The sequence below is a fragment of the Carassius gibelio genome, chromosome B6 (genome assembly GCF_023724105.1).
Source record: "Carassius gibelio isolate Cgi1373 ecotype wild population from Czech Republic chromosome B6, carGib1.2-hapl.c, whole genome shotgun sequence".
Taxonomy (NCBI): domain Eukaryota; kingdom Metazoa; phylum Chordata; class Actinopteri; order Cypriniformes; family Cyprinidae; genus Carassius; species Carassius gibelio.
In genome coordinates this window covers 3,468,714-3,485,261 of record NC_068401.1, presented here as the reverse complement: position 1 = coordinate 3,485,261, position 16,548 = coordinate 3,468,714, and the positions used below count along the sequence as shown (strand labels likewise).

General features: G+C 37.1%; 1 protein-coding gene across 3 annotated transcripts; it reads right to left on the bottom strand.

Annotated features, from left to right (window-relative positions):
* Positions 1–434: 434 nt before the first annotated feature.
* Positions 435–16,050, bottom strand: LOC127959371 (guanine nucleotide-binding protein G(I)/G(S)/G(T) subunit beta-1). 3 transcript variants are annotated; one of them, XM_052558508.1, is made up of 11 exons: positions 15,614–16,050; positions 8,231–8,338; positions 6,970–7,008; positions 6,722–6,828; positions 6,222–6,285; positions 5,496–5,658; positions 4,972–5,038; positions 4,064–4,265; positions 3,712–3,928; positions 3,171–3,314; positions 435–1,219 (listed from the first exon to the last, which is right to left on the bottom strand). In XM_052558508.1, the coding sequence occupies exons 2-10, from the start codon at positions 8,285–8,287 to the stop codon at positions 3,208–3,210; spliced, it is 1,023 nt and encodes a 340-aa protein (XP_052414468.1). In that variant the 5' UTR covers positions 8,288–8,338; positions 15,614–16,050; the 3' UTR covers positions 435–1,219; positions 3,171–3,207. The 3 variants fall into 3 exon arrangements, with proteins under 3 accessions (XP_052414468.1, XP_052414470.1, XP_052414469.1); XM_052558510.1 differs by having other exon boundaries at positions 3,199–3,314; positions 15,614–15,981; XM_052558509.1 differs by lacking the exon at positions 15,614–16,050 and adding an exon at positions 11,967–12,003.
* Positions 16,051–16,548: the final 498 nt, after the last annotated feature.

Genomic DNA, 16,548 nt, shown 5'->3' with positions numbered 1-16,548 from the left:
ATGAAAGAGAGGATTGTATTTTTTGCAAGTTTTTTTTTTTCCACTTTTTTTTTCTTTTTTCTTTTCTATGTTAAAATTGGCATTCAATGTGATTAACGGCATGTGCTTGGTTAGTTAACGCTTAAAACGTTAGTCAAGTTTCTTATTGTGCAAACAAAGCTGTGACGAGACTGGAAAGAAACATTAGCTAGGATATAATGCTGCATTCGCGTGCAAGTCGGATACCCATATTTACAACGGCCTATCAAAGATAAATGAAGCAAGGACCTCGGACTCAGAAATGGCAAAGTATTTCAAAGAGATATGGCATTTTTATGGCATTTTCTTTTTTTTTCTTTAATGACAAGGGATCAGGATTCACACTGAAAGGTAACTAATGCACAGATCAGGATTACATTTTTTTTTTTTTTTTTTTTTTTAGAAAGCTAAGGCTGTTCTTATTAGCCAGTGATCGGCAACAGCCTAGCGATGTTAACAATCAGAGGTGAGCGCTGTCTGGGGATGCCCAAAAATATGAAAATTAAGCTTTCACAAGAGGGCGCTTGAACTTTACCTCTAGCTCAAGTAATGTTCATGAAAAATACACAACCTCTAGTGCTCACAAAAATAACAAAACAAAACACATGATTGGCATCGTCAAAAAAGCTGCTCTTCCTTCCTGGTCTAGTTTCAGCATTTTACATGACTCTTCTTGTTTTCACATGGTTTTATAACAGGATTAAAATATTTTACTAATCAGAAACATATCTAAACAGAAAAAAAAAAACAGGCGGGAAAAAGATCTAGAAAATGGAACTATCAGATAAAAGGAACTAAAGAAGAAAAAGAAAAAAAAAAGTTAAATAATTTGTACAATTACACGCCAACATTTGCTTTCTAGACACATGGTACATAAGCGTAGGATGATAGTGTTTTGTGTTTTCTCTTACAGGGTGACAGAATGGTCCGAGAAGGAATGCAAGTTATTCATTTGATACCACAGGAAATCTTCTTTTCTCTCTCTTTTTTTTTTTTTTTAGTTTTTTTTTTTAAGTTGGGTGATAAAACAAATTGTGCTCTTCTTTGTGTAGGAAAGGCATTGTTTTCCCTCAGAAGTTTTATTTCTTTTCATGGTGGTGTCAGTCAGTTTTATAAGGTGTTTTGTTGTTGACGATGCTGTGAAATTTAACATTCTAAAGTTGGAATGGTCTTCCAGTCAACTTTGGAGCTCAAATGATATCTGCGGACAGATAAAAAAAAAAAAAGACCAAAATGATAAAGCAGATATTCATAGAATGACTCATTTAGATCAGACAACTCTATATAATCCTGCGTTATAAATACACAAGTTAAAACGTAACGTTTCAATTATACTACAAGAAATACTCTTATTTGTAAATTGAATTCTGAGAAACTACACCAAAAAAATGTCTTTCTACTTCAAAATCTTTAAAATGTTATGTTTAATTAAATTTTTCTTTGAAATGATTTGTACAATTTATTCAACAATTCCTGAATGAATTAGTAAACCTGCAAGTAAACATGAAACTAAAATATTATGATTGATTGATGGAAAAAAAAATAATTAAAATGTAATTAAATTACAAAATATATTTATACATCACATTTAATCATAACATTTTATAATGTGTATATATATATATATATATATATATATATATATATATATATATATATATATATATATATATATATATATAGTGTGTGAGAGAGAGAGAAGAGTTTGGTTTCAAAACATGATACGCCATTTTTTCTTTTTTTGAGTACAGTAAATCCAAAATCAGTATTGTATCTGGTCTGTATTAAAAAGTAAATTTATTTCACGCAAAACGCCATATTCACAGAGTTATTAGGTCATGTTTTATCCCTTTTTATCCAAACCCTGACAGATGCCAGTCTCCCTTTTTTTGCAGAATACGATATATCCGCTCAACCAATCACATTGCACCATTCCACACAATGTAAACAGTAACAACCAATCACAGCGCACCATTCCACGCACTATAGACAGTAATGGCGGCGCTTTGAATACACCTGGCATCCTAGTTTTCCTCATCTACTTTGTTCTTTGTGATCAACAAACAAGGGCTGCACAATAAGTCACTTGATTGTCATGTGCATCTCGTCAGTAAAATCAATTCTGTTATTAATAGTATTGGTAAATCTCCATTACGTGCTTTCAGATGGAGTGGCTCTTATTACATTAAGTCATAGAGCACCAACAAGCTATGAAATATCGCGATCATTACATGAATCGCAGTCGAGAACGGGATAGTGTAGCTTGTCAATGTTTTTATTAATTCCATTTATGTTTGTTAATACAGCATATAACACTAGTCAACTAAATGAATGTAACATGGCAAAGATAAATACACTTTTAGAAGTTGAATGTAAGGGAAATTACATTTTGGAATTTCTGTGGTCTAATGTGATATTGTTGTTCTTGTTAATGATGAAATTTTATTTAAATGCTGTAATTAAATTATAGCATTAACCAGATGGTCCATTGAATTCATGTTGGGATTGATGACTGATGAACGTATTTTTAGTCCAGTGCCTGTATATGAGATTAGTATTGACCAAGTTTAGAGGGTGTCATATGTGGATCAACTTACTATGTTGTGTATTTTCAACTGTTTCAATATGAAAAATAACTTTCATATTGATTCAATAGATTTATAGCATTTTGGAAAATAATAAAACAATTTTATAATAAATATTTGAAAATCAGAACCTGGATTTACATTTTTAAATGGTATGTGAAAGTTTGAAACCGAAATATAGTGGCTTTCATCTTGACACTTTTTCTTGGAAAAGAAAACACATTTTTGCTCAAATTAATCATTGATTTATTGCGTTTTGGAACCAAACTCTTCACACACACACACACACACACACACACATATATATATATATATAGATAGAGAGAGAGAGAGAGAGACACAGAGAGAGACAGAGCGAGCGAGAGATTGATATAGATAGAAATATATAAAAAAAAGAAAGTATAAACATATAAAAAGTGGCCATTTTACATATCGGCCCTCTGATCTTCACTAACGTGTAGCCAACAATAGCCGAAGGTGATACAAGGACACATTATAAAAGCATGTAAAACACACAAAGTATCTCTTGTTTGACATTAGGTTGTGCTGGAAGAGGCTGACTCTTACTGTATCGGACACGATGTATTGAAAGCACCTTCAGCGTTCAGTTCCAGATCTTGAGGAAGCTGTCCCAGGACCCTGTAGCCACTGCCATACCGTCATCAGTTACACCCAGACAGCTAACTCTGTTGTCGTGGCCAGCCAGCACACCTGAAAAAAGTCCATTTGTCAGCAAGCTATAGTCTTTTATTCACAACTTTAAAACAAAAATTTGTTACTGGAAATAGAAATATATATGCACAGTACAAATGGTCAGTTGATAAACAATCCACATATTAAAGTCTTAAAAGGTAATGTTTTAAATTTTCAAATGAGCTGGAATACAGTTCGCTTGAAATGTGCATGTTGCCATATGCAAAAGAGACAAACCAATGTAGCACGTTAGGAAGCAAGCATTGACCATATATAAAACAACACCACTCTGTGTATGTGTGTGTGTAGTACAGTTTGTTTGCTTGCTTTTGGGGCAGTCACCAGAACACTGATAGTAACTATTACTAGCATATGTTTGCAGTTTTTCAGCCATCTGCATGTGCGTGTATCTCACCAGCACGGTCAGCCTTGAGGGTGTCCCACACGTTGCAGTTGAAGTCATCATAGCCGGCGAGCAACAGGCGGCCGCTCTTCGAGAAGGCCACAGAGGTTATGCCACAGATGATGTTGTCGTGAGAGTAGACCATGAGCTCCTGGTCAGCGCGCAGGTCAAAGAGCCTGCAGGTGGCATCATCAGAGCCAGTCGCAAACGCATTTCCGTTGGGGAAGAACTGTGGGGGGAATATAAGCTCCTTTTAGCTTCAATTCTTCAGGAAATTACATGCAATACAGCGCCTATTCTTAAGAACACAGATTTAAGTTTTAATCTGTACTGTTGCTAATCAGAATGAGGCAGGGACACTCACACAGATGGCGTTGATGTCCGACTCGTGGCCAGTGAAAGTCTGTCTGCACATGCCCTCACGGACATCCCAGAGTTTAGCGGAAGCATCGCAGGCTCCTGACACAAACAGCCTGGTGTCCGGAGCCAGAGACAGACTCATCACATCACCGGTGTGACCTGCGAATGTGGTCGTCTGCTGACCGGTCTCTATGTCCCAGAGAGCACTGCGGGAAAGATCACAGTCCTTCAAAATGAGCTGCAACATTTCTCAGAGCTGCAAAATCTGATCATGTCTACATTTACAAGAAAAATACATGAAAATAATTAAATATCTTATTATAAATATTATAGGTTGTATACTAAATTGGTTTATTATCGCCTATATCTTATTACATATTTTTACAATCTTATTATTTGTATTTAATAATGTATTCATAAATATCAAAATTAACTTAATGAAACAAAATAAATTGAAGATTCAGTCTATAACCTTAATGGGCCCTAATGTTAGTTTGTAGTTTATGATATAAATTTTTCCCATAAATTGAATTTGTCTTTGATTATTTTTCTTGTGCACAAGGAAGCAATTAACACCATAAATTGGGTTAAAAATGTGAAGAAAAAGTGAAGAAATTATTTTTGTCCTCACTATAATGTTGTAGCAGTGGTTCAAATGATTTTACTTCCTGAGTGTTGATTTTATAGAATGGTCTTTTTTTTTTTATAAGAGAATGCAAACATAACGTGAATAAAGCGCATGCCATTTAAATTCTCTTTTATATGTATAATCTGATTCCTGATTTGAAAGAAAAATGAAAATATAAAAATATTCCTTTTGGCACAAAATCTGGTCCTAACTGCAGATGTAAGCTTTAGTATATCTGAGATCTCCAAGCTTTGGTTTGCTGGGATACAGTTCCTCACACTCACCAGGTGGTGTCGCCAGAACTTGTCACAATCTGGTTGTCATCAAGGAAGCGGCAGCAAGAGAGGTATCCTGTAGACGGGAGAAAACTTAACACATGATTCTTCTCAATCTTAAGAAATGTACAATACTTTAAATAATATTTGAAAGAACAATAAGTCATTGTGAGGAGGATGATTTATATTGCCGTATTACACTAATGATAGTTTAAAGGGGAAAGGTGCTTATGTCATGAAAACATATCACAAAGTGAGGAAAAAATTGTCCTAATTTATCCAAAACATATTTTCCCATTTTTCTCTTGATTTAGGGGAAATATGACCTGAACATTTCTTCACCCATAAAGCAACTGAACAGAATGAGAGTGCATTATTTAATTGCTGACGCTGTCATTAAAGTCCATCAGATGCAGTGCAGTTTCATGCTTTAATTACAGCTTTGCTAAACACTGATCTTGGCTCTTGTGAATATACACAAGGGTCTGAGTGTGTGTGTGTGTGTGTGTGTCTCAGGAGGACACGTCCTGTACCTGTGTGTCCGGCCAGCTCACGGCTGACGCGCACGTTCCCCTCGCGAGTCTTGAGGCTGTAGATGGAGCAGATGTTGTCTAAGCCTCCACAAGCAACGTAATTCCCTGAAGGAGCATAGGCACAGGTCATCACCCAGGAGGAGCGCAGAGGAATGGCGTGGACCTGAAACAACACACAAATGCTCAGGAAAGACATATGGAAGAAAACAGGAAGTATTACAAATCTGTAGCAGAAACCATTTCAAATAGCTGATCATCAGAGGGTCTATATTACTTCGTTTTAGGGCAAAACTGTAATATTTATAAGGACATAACAGAAAAACAGTGTTAACAGTGTTTGCCTATGCAAAAGATGGGTCACTTTTACTGAAGTGATTTGAGCATTTTAGGTTTCAATTCTGCAACAATGGCACAAGGTATACATACACAAAGATATATATAAAGTATATATATAAAGTATATATATTTATTTTCACATGAATTTTTTTTATTTGGTTGATAACAATGGATGACACGTTTAACAGTCATTAGCATTGTAAATCCTCTGAAATGACTACAACAGCTGCCTATTTAGAACAATTCCATAAAAATAAAAAAAAATCAGTATGGCTGCAAGTATCCACCCTAGAAAACAGGTGCAACTTCTCAAAACTCTTACCAAAACAAAATGTTGTGATACTTAAATGTTCTATACGACATTCAAATTCTCAAGTACAAATATAATACCTTATTTGTGGTATAACTGTCCCAAATAATGAGTTTTCCATCCTGGGAGGCACTGACAAGCAGCCTGCACAGAAAGCAGAAGAGCACAATTGAGTGATGCATCCCTAAGAGGGTACATGGATGTAAAATCACAGCCTGAACAACAACAATCAGGAGGATTGTCTCCCAGAACAAGCCGAAACTATTCCCAGCACCATTCGGCACAAAAATGGTACCGTTATGGATTTTTCTTGGCTGTAGCTAGAATAGTAACAACATGCTTAGTCATAACACCTACTTACAACCATCGCTCACCACCTACTCAAACACAATAAAAGAACATGATTCAATGCAATAGGGATAGCATGCAGTGGCCACCACTCGAGCCATGAACCCATCCACCTCCACTGTGAACGGGAAACCCCGCGGTGTAGCTCACCATGATGTACAAGGATGTTTTCAAAGGGCTTAAAAATAAGGTCATGCCATCATGCAAATGAGGTGACGGAGCGGTTCTGTACCTGGAATCGGTGCCCCAGTGCATGGCGTAGATTTTAGCCAAATGTCCTCGCAGTGTTCTTCTTGTGCGCATCTGGATTCGGCCAACAGGGTCGATGTTGGCTGTGATCTGAAAATGAGTGTGAGAATTAAAAAACTGTGGAATTATCCACACACATGGCAGCGGTAAAGAGATTAATCTGTTTATTTAAATTATGTTTGCTTAAATTAACACATTTTAACAGAACATTAGAATCAAACATTTTCTTACCTGTGATAGTGTGGCATCTGCACAAGCTTTCCTTGCATCCTAGAAAGATAAGAAATGGAGAAAACAAGTTTCGATACTGTAGAACAGGGCATTGTTTCATGATTATGTAATATTTAAAATATTTAGGGTTAATGTTTAGTGTAAAATAACCATATAGTAACATAAGACATGTTTTAACAGTGATATACAATTCCTTCTTTTAAAAAATACCTTACTAAATGGATTAATCAAATTGGTAGAGTTATTGACCTGTTAATGTTAATCTAAAAGGTTAAAAATTAGAGACAAATTTGGTAATTTTATAACACAATAGTTTAGGATTGGTAAAATATCTCAAATGTAAACTGGCTTCATGGAGGAAGTATCGGGTGTAAATACTTTCTGGAACTCAGTGAAAAATGAGAACAGTAGAGTTACAGTAAATGTTTATCCTGCATAGTTTAGAACTATGTAAATAACCACCCTCTGTATTTAAATGTCTTTTGGTTATCCAAATACTTTTGAGTAAAAGAGACTACCAAGTAATCAGGCTGTAAAAACAAAAACAAACATGCACATACTTTACAGCTAGACTGGAAATATGCTTCGCTATTTTAAATATAGCAGAAATGTCAAATTCTCTAATCATGAATGTGACAGTTATTTTTTTCCTGGTGGTTGCCATTTACCACAACAGCAACTGGAGGTTACACAGACCTCTTCCAACCTGGAGTCTTGAAAAGTTGTTTCACACATGTATGGGTTTCTTTCTTCTGCTATACACAAAAGTAGATACTTTGAAGAATGTGGGTAACCAAACAGTTGCTGGTCCCCACTGACTCCCATAGTGTAAGAAAAATTACTGCGGAAGTCAATGGAGACCAACAACTGTTGGTTAAATAAAAAATTGAATATATCTTTTGTTTTCAGCAGAAGAAAGTCAGACACAGGTTTTGGAACAACTTGTAGGTCATTAAATGGCAATTTTACCTTTTTGGGAGAACGGTCCATTTAATTTGACACTGAATAATCAGTAGATATTTTTTTCTATTTTTAAAAAAAGTAATAAAATTATTATAAACCAGGCCAATTCATATTTTGCAATTTTGGAGAACAATATTCATTGTCAAATCGCCATTCATTCGATTTTAGCAACTTTAAGTTTCAATAGCATTATACCATATACATTTTGAGTAAATGTTGCAAATTGCATGTCTTGTGTTCCAGGTATGGATTAGGGATTAATAAATGCAGTTGTGTATGAGAACAGAGAGATCCTCACTCTGATCTGGTTCTTCAGCTGCTCGGCCTCCTGGCGTAACTGGTCCAGTTCACTCATTTTCCTCTTCTAAAGCTCTGCCTCACTCCTACTGCCAGGACACGTTCTGATCTACAGCAGAGAACAAGAGAGAGAAAAGGTTATCCCTTCAAAAGATATTAATGGGAGGAATATCTGGCCTTTAGTCTGAAGTTCCCGTTTGAAAACAATTAAACTGGTTTTAAGATATAGAAACGCCCATATTGTTCACACTAATATTGCACTCAGTCTGCATTTACCATGACACATAACATTTGTTAATGGATCGCTAGTAGATGTATATTTATCAACACACGATCTTATAAATTCAAGATCCCACCCCACCACATTAGCTACTGAAAGCAACCAAAGAACCATTTCCTCTTGTGGTGAAATGAGTTGTTGCTCCTTAATGAAAAATACAGAAGTACAAAGAGAACAACAGCAAGAAACGAGCTGTGATTCTGTCCTTTTATGATGTCAATAATTCGGCAAAGGAAAAAAAAAATACCTTACCCTAAAGTCTGGCATGAGAAAAACATTTAAAAGACAACATAAAATGGCATTTTTCCCCATAATGTGCCAAAGTACAAGTGAAACAAGATATTCAATGAGAATTTAGGGCAGAACTCGATTTTATCCATTGGGAATTGATTGGATGATGAAAACTGGGCGCTACATCCGAGAATGGGGTCATGTGGTTGGAGGGAGGGACTGAAAAAAAATTAAGAGCTTGATGACATCAGCTGAAAAGCAAAGTCGTTTCAAAGGCGGAGCAAGTTATTTAATTTAAAGGAACAATCAAGCAAGCAAACAATCGGGCATGTGAATTAGGAGAGTAAATGAGGTCATTTTCATTTCATCCCAAAGACTAATGGCAATCAACTATAATAGCTAGAATTAAATGTTAATATGCTGAAATGTCCATACTGGTCAACTATTCTTTGTCTGGTTTCCAGGATGAAATGCTGATTCTAAACAGCGATTCCTTTATAAAAATAACCCGATGCACTCTGAAACACTTAAAGCCTGTCCGTTTTAATCTCGATTTAGAGATTCGAGTCCTTCTAGGCCAGCTCTCATCCTATTAGTGTTCCCAGCCCACAGCAGTGTTTTCACACCTCTCTCTCCACAGTGTCATTGACATAATCCTGGGACACGCTTGATTCAGCTCCTTCAGGCAAATCCAGTTAAGACACACCGGGGAGACTGATAGGAAGAGCAGCACCTATCCTGCTGACCCAAATCCTTCCTGCGCTCAGACGAACGGCTGATGAAGGCAGCTGTTTTAATGGGCCAACAGTGTATGCATCTAACGCTGGAGAAAGGCAGCTAATGATGGGATTAAATTTTAGAGGTACGTGAAGAGCAAGGAAAGGATCTGCAAGCTGCAGGAGATGTAATGCCAGACAAAGGTTTCAAGTTAAAGCAACTGTGGCACATTTGTGGTCTTCCAACGATATACTGAGGAATATTTAGATGAGTAACCAAGGCCAAGTTGCATTTATGGTTGACTAATTTAAGTACGTACCATTTCTGATAGCATATTACTAAAATAAAAAAAAATTGAATTAAATAAACTACTACTACTATTACGACTTTAAGGTGCTGGTGCATACAAAAAAATAGTGATTTTTTTAAATGCATAAACATTAACCTTTGCTCTTTAGCAGGAAACTGAACAAAAGGATGCATCGATCAGATACTCAGAATTGGTATCGGCTCTGATACCAGCATTTTATGCCGGATCGAGTATCAGTCAGACGAACCTATCCAAATCTGATATTGTGCGTATACCATTCTGTGTCACTGTTAAGCCCTACGAAAGCACAAAAACACTATAAAGCACCATAAAGTCAAAGTCCAAGTTTAATATACCATTCCATAGTTTAATGTGAGGTACAGATATATATTTAGGTCGTTATATTCGAAATTCATGTGAACTCTTCTCTCAGCTGTGTCTATCATCCTCCATTCAGCTTTCAAACTGCGTGCTGCGTTCGGTTACTACAGTCAAAACAATGAAAAACTCATGAAGAGCGCTCAATAACTGAGATTTAAAACTGTTAAAAGGCTCAATAAACTATTGCACAGACTTCACATACTATGCATCCATATTTCTTTCTTTCCTCTATGCAGAGTGCAGTGCATTGTGACTGCATTGCTTCAAGCGCATCATTCTGCGCACAGGATACGCATAAGCGCTTTGTGCCACTCTGTATTGGAGCTTTTCGTATTAGAATACTTTTGTGCAATGGAAGATTATTTATAGCGTTTCTGTCCTATAAGGCTATTAATAATCTCATGTATAGCATAGTCTTGGAGGCAGTAACATATTATAGACATGACTCCTATCATATTTTACTGCCTTCATTACTCTGCTATACATTTAAAAGAAATGGCTTTTAATTTTATAAATTATAAATAAATACATTTACTTGTTTTTATTAATGTATTTTACAACAATACAAAGAGCAATGTGTAACACTTTACCAGATTTAGTCCTACAATTGTTCACTTTTATTTGTTCCCCACTAAATTTTATTTCACTACGCATTTAGATTTTATAAAATTGTCTACTCATGATTTTTATAGAATAACTTTTGCTGCTAAATTAGTTGTCTATATATAGCAGTGTTTAACAGACAAAAGTGTGACTATCAGGTCAACACACAGAAGTACAGAAATTTTACTTTGATTTAAAAGAAAAAATAAACGGCACTGTATTGGATCAGGAAAAAATGGTTTCATTGCATCCCTGGACTGAACATCTCATGCATTTCAATAAATACCATTTTGCACATCAAATACTGTCTCAGGTTCTAAAAAAAAGTGAATGGACCATTCTAGGCCAACATCGTATGACCTACTTTAGAAAAGAGTCCTGAAAAATGACTTTTAATTTAAATATAGAGCAATTTGGAGCTGCACAAAATCTCGATTCTCAAGCAGCTGTCATCTTTCCCATTAGCCTGGTCTTAGTCATCCCAATTTGAGCAAGATGAATGCAGGTTCAAGCTTGAGTAAAGACGGTTTAGAAGAACATCCAGACCAGGGAAGGAATGATTAAAGAAAGGATGAAGAAATCATGACAATTACACTGCATGGGTCAGCTGAGGAGCGTCAGACAACGATCAGTACTTTTGAGTGATATTAGCAGTACAAATCAGCGAAGCCACACATGTGCTTGTTACTCCCAGATGTCTGTGGTCGGGCAATCGAAGTGGAGCACTAAAAATTTGGTTGGATCCGTTTCCTGTAATTGCCACTGCCCTCTGGTGCATTATGCCATGTCCTAATTGTGAAATCAATGGTTTCATGTTTGAAAAGTGAAAGGCGTCTGAGTGAATGAGCAAGGCATATGTGCTATCAAAAGAATAATCTCTAAAACATTTCTATACAGGTTTCTTGAATGTCACCCTATTAAAAAATTAAGCATACCATGTAAAGCTTCCTGGGTGATCAAACGGTTAAAAAAACATTTGGGAAGTTACACGGATAACAAACATAACTCAAAAACTGATAAAGGCAGGCAACTGATAAGAAAACATACTTAAAATTCAATTCGCTTACAGAAACAAAATACTTAAAAGTATGTTGATTATGACAAGCACTTGCAAGTAACTTCCTGCTAACTTGCCAAGAATTTCCTGAGACACCAGAATCACTGTCTTGTGGCCGAGAGCTTTAAAAGTTTCAGGTTATACCCTGAATTTCTTACCTTATGTGGCTTGCACAAGGCTCCTTGTGTTTGACAGCCAGAAAATGTTTCTCTTGGTGAACGTCTTATTCTTTCCTATACACTTGCTTCTTCCCGATTGGCTGACCTCTTAAATGGGCCTGCATCAAGACAATACGCCTAAGTCCTCTAATCTTGCTGATCAAAATTACTTACAAAAGGTAAGTCCCTCATCTCACCTTTAGTACAGCACAACTACTCAATGCTTTAATATCAATCCAAACTATCCCAGGAAAAAAAAATTGTGTGCCAATAAATGTAACGGTCTATGCTTTTATAACACAGCATAAAAAACAAAAAAGCTTAAACTGAAAAAAAGTCCCTGATATTATAACAAAAGCAGAAAAAGACTTTTCTTAGAAAACAGCATAAATAAAATAAAAACATAATAAACAGCTGAGAACCATGTATTAACCATTTATAACTATTATTCCATCAAAAACAAGGAATGGAAAAATTAAGCCAGGATATTACAGGTGTACAGTATCAGAATAATCAGGATCATGCTGATCATTTAAAAAGTAAGATATAACAAATGATATTTTCATCGATATACACAAACATGATGTAGTTCAGTGTCACAAAGCCACATCATGAGCGGGGTTCACCCTTTATTGTCTGCTGAAATAAAATGCACAAATACTGACTTTTCTGTGTCAAAGACCAGAGTATAAGATAGCACAAAGCAAAGTCGAATGGTTGAATGCAGTAAGGCATCAACATATGTGCTAGCAGAGCTCAATCTCACCCTCTCAACAAACACTTGATCAGAGTCAGCTGATTGCAGGACAAACAGGGGGCTGTAAGAAATGGCCTTAAGGTGCCACAGATTGCGTATTCACAGGTCACTTTAGGGCAAATCTTTCTTAGATCCTTTTAGAAAACATTTATTTCACAAAACCCTTTGTAAATGATCCAAACACACTAAAAATGTTTGATAACGCATGCCGTCGCTGATCTCCAAACAGAACTTTATTCCATCAACATAAATTATTCCAACTGCTGGAGGATGATGCGGCTTATTAGGCATTAACAGAAGAAAAATAAAATGCATATCGCTAAAGCTGGATCACAGGAAAGACAGTAACCAGCACTATCACTATCCAAGCCTGTAATCCTAAAAGCTCAAATCCTCGTACAGTAAATCTGTAATCCCCCTCAGCGTCACTCATGGAAAAAACAGCTGTCCGGAGCTGGGCTTGCAGTCGAAGAATTTGTGGGACTGTTTTAAGGCCTTGCACTATGCATTCAACAAAATACTGAACTTTTGCTATTTGTCATATTGACTTCTATGTATATTTCTTGCATAAAAGAAAAAAATGAAGTTGCTTCGGATCCATGCCACAGGAACCGCCTTTCTGGAAAAGGTCACAAATTTAGGAGAAAGACACACTGATTTTACATGAACAATCTCGATATCTGAATGACAAAAGGGTGTCAACCTGAAAATAAAAAAGGATATTCAGAAACTCTGATATCTGAACAGAAATCAATTTAGCCATCATAGCCCCCCACTTAGCTTCTAAGGCATCCAATGGGAATCAAACTGATGCTTTTAGCTTCCAAAGCAAATCAATGTGTGTATTGCATATCATAAGTGAGCCATTCAGAATGATTTCCAACATATAAATGCATATGGATTACAAATAATGCGTTAGCAAATAAAGTTCAATTAAAAATTGAACAACATTGAATATAATAAATAACAAATGAACTCAAGGGAACTAACTCTGATGGACAAAAAGCAGGATGTTTGCCTGGCTTTCACAACTATAAAATCAATATTTGCCTTGCAGCACACACTTTGCTTTTCTTTTGAATTAATAAAGCATTTACATTCGCATTACCTAAACACGACATGGCATTGTGAGCGTTATGTGCACGTTAATACACAAACCTCTACAGATAAAACACCGACAGAAGTGCAGAGCACCGAATAGCACAAGTAGAAATCAAAAATGTGTTTGATGGGTTAACGATTACGTCACGACGTACACCAAATACTATTCGATACGCGATTATTTCACAACTGATTTTGGCGTTAAATGATGGACGTGCAGCTTAAGTGCACTAGACACGTAATAAGCGTTTCATTCCAAAAATGCATTAACATTTGCATCGAAATGCTTACCAAAGCTCTTTTTAAAAATAAATCGCCGTGTTAACAGCGGAAAGGTGCATTTCCTCGCCTTTACAGTGGGTTAAATGAACGGCATGCTGATATGAGTGCGAAGAGGGAAGCCGGAGAGAGGCTACGAACGCCATCTTGTTCTTGGGCCCCACATTGAAGAATTCATTGATTCCGTTTATTTATTCATGAACGGTGTTCCTTTATCTAAATGCCAGCGAAGAGAAAGGCAAACTCGATCGGTAGGGGAAAAAAGGAGGGGGGCGCAACATATTTATCCCATAGCCTATATTCCCCCGACCAATCCCTTAATAGTGACCTCAATACTGAGCTGCTCGCCCGTTCTTAAAATATTCCAGCAGCGATAATAAAAGCCATCAGGCTCCATTAATTTCGCGTAACGTTATCTGAAGAGCTACAGCGCTTTCTGCTGCATTACTGTGATAAATGTTGGCCGGTTGGTTTCGCAGGAGAAACCACATTTAACATGTCTTTATCATCAGCAGCAAAAGCAGTTAAGGGAGGATCGTAGTGGAGCATCAGTGAGATGTCGGGTAGGGAGGCAGTGCACCTATGTACCTGACCAGCAAGGCCTTTTAAATAGAGACTCCTACGTTAAATAGTTAAGGAAATCCAATTAGGTTGTTTTAAAGACTAGTTAAAAGCAGCAATGCACGCTTAATGCAATAAAGACAAACACTTACATGCTAAGTCGCTTAAATGCACTCTGGGATTCAGGTTAAGCCATTTGGTCATGTGTAATAAATCCATTTGCACGTACGTTTCGTTACATATAAATAAAACACGCGCACGCAAGAATACCTTGTAATATTAAGCCAGATGGTGCATATTGTAATACACAATCAGGTGAACAAATAAATGGCTAATCTTTATATACCGACTGCAAATCGATCAATATTCACATCCAGTACAGGCAATGTCTTATCCAGTATTTGGGGAGCAAAAATCATCGATTCTGTAACACAGAGGAAGGCCTAGCTGGGTTGAAAAGCCAAATATTTTGCCAGCAGAAGCTCCTGTAATTAGCCAGTTAGCTTACAGACCAGCTTCTCAACCAAAATCCCTACCACCCTTCCCAAAATTGACCTTTAATGCTTCTAAAACAGCCCTAACCACAACCACACAACCGATTTCTCACAAAGTGTTTGATTTCTGAGGTAACGTTAACGCCGTTTTTTAGCAAACGGACTCGCGCAAAACGGCCTTCAGTGAAGTCGGCGGACTCCATTAAAGAAAGAAGCGATTAAATTAACTAAAAATTGCAATAAACTCAAATAACTGTTCGAAATGACATTTCGTTTCTGGTATATTTGCCTGGTATTGTGTATGTAAATCGGTCGGCTAGCCGCTAACGTTACCTGCGCCTCACCCCACCCCCCTTCATTCTCTATGGTGACCAGCATTTTATCAAACAAATTCGTTTGTTTTAAACGAAACAACCAGTTCCACACACTTTAAATAGGTATTTAGTGTTCCATACCTGTTCTCAGTCGTAAATGGGTTTTGTTTATATGGCATTGACCGAAAAAAAACGATGGTGTGGCTGTCAAATCCACGCATCAACGAACAAGACGAGCTAGCTCGCTAACTAGCAGCGGGAGAAGTACCGAGTCCAACTGCCACAGCGACAAAACTCGCTCCAGCGGGCGGGAAATGAGCCTGTTTGAGAGGGGATCTCAACTGCGATGAAAAACTGCAGTCATTAATGTCCGATTGCAGATTTTGGTCAACGAATAAATCCGTCGGTGGCCACTTCCCGTTGCCTTCCTTGAAGGAGCACTTCTCTCCAGTTCAGTTCACCTCTCATCCGGCCATCAGACGGAGATGGGCGCGGTAACCCTGCAGTCTGCTTTGGGAAACCCCGCGCGCGCGCGCGAGCGAGAACAGCGGCGCTCTTACGCAGGAATGGAATTGGCAGAAACATTTCAAAGACAGTTTAGCAAAATGTATATACACAGGTACATGTCTTCTACAGTTGCATAGAGATGGTGTTATTATAAAACAGATACACAATTATAACAAACTTATAAGATACACTTGAACAACAGTCTTTTTTAGAGGAGAAGACGGGGCTAGTAGTCACACTTTTTCAGAATCAGGAAGAGATTTATTGCCAAATATGCTTGCTTTCACACACACAAAGAATTTGTCTGCAAACAAAACGAGTAAAAATAAGATGCTGAATTCAAAGCATTTTGAATTCACTCCTTGGTCTTATTAAAAGGCGTGGAGGAGGGAATCTATAGCACCACATTTTGGCAAAAGTGGTGGTAGTGGTGGTGGTGGTGGTGGTGGTGGGGGGGGGGGGGGGGGTAGTTTTAGCTACAGACACCAGACTCGGCAAATAAATTGTTCTTATAAAGACGGACAACTTCCAAATTTAGAGTAATGAGCTAAGACCAACAGGAATTTTGA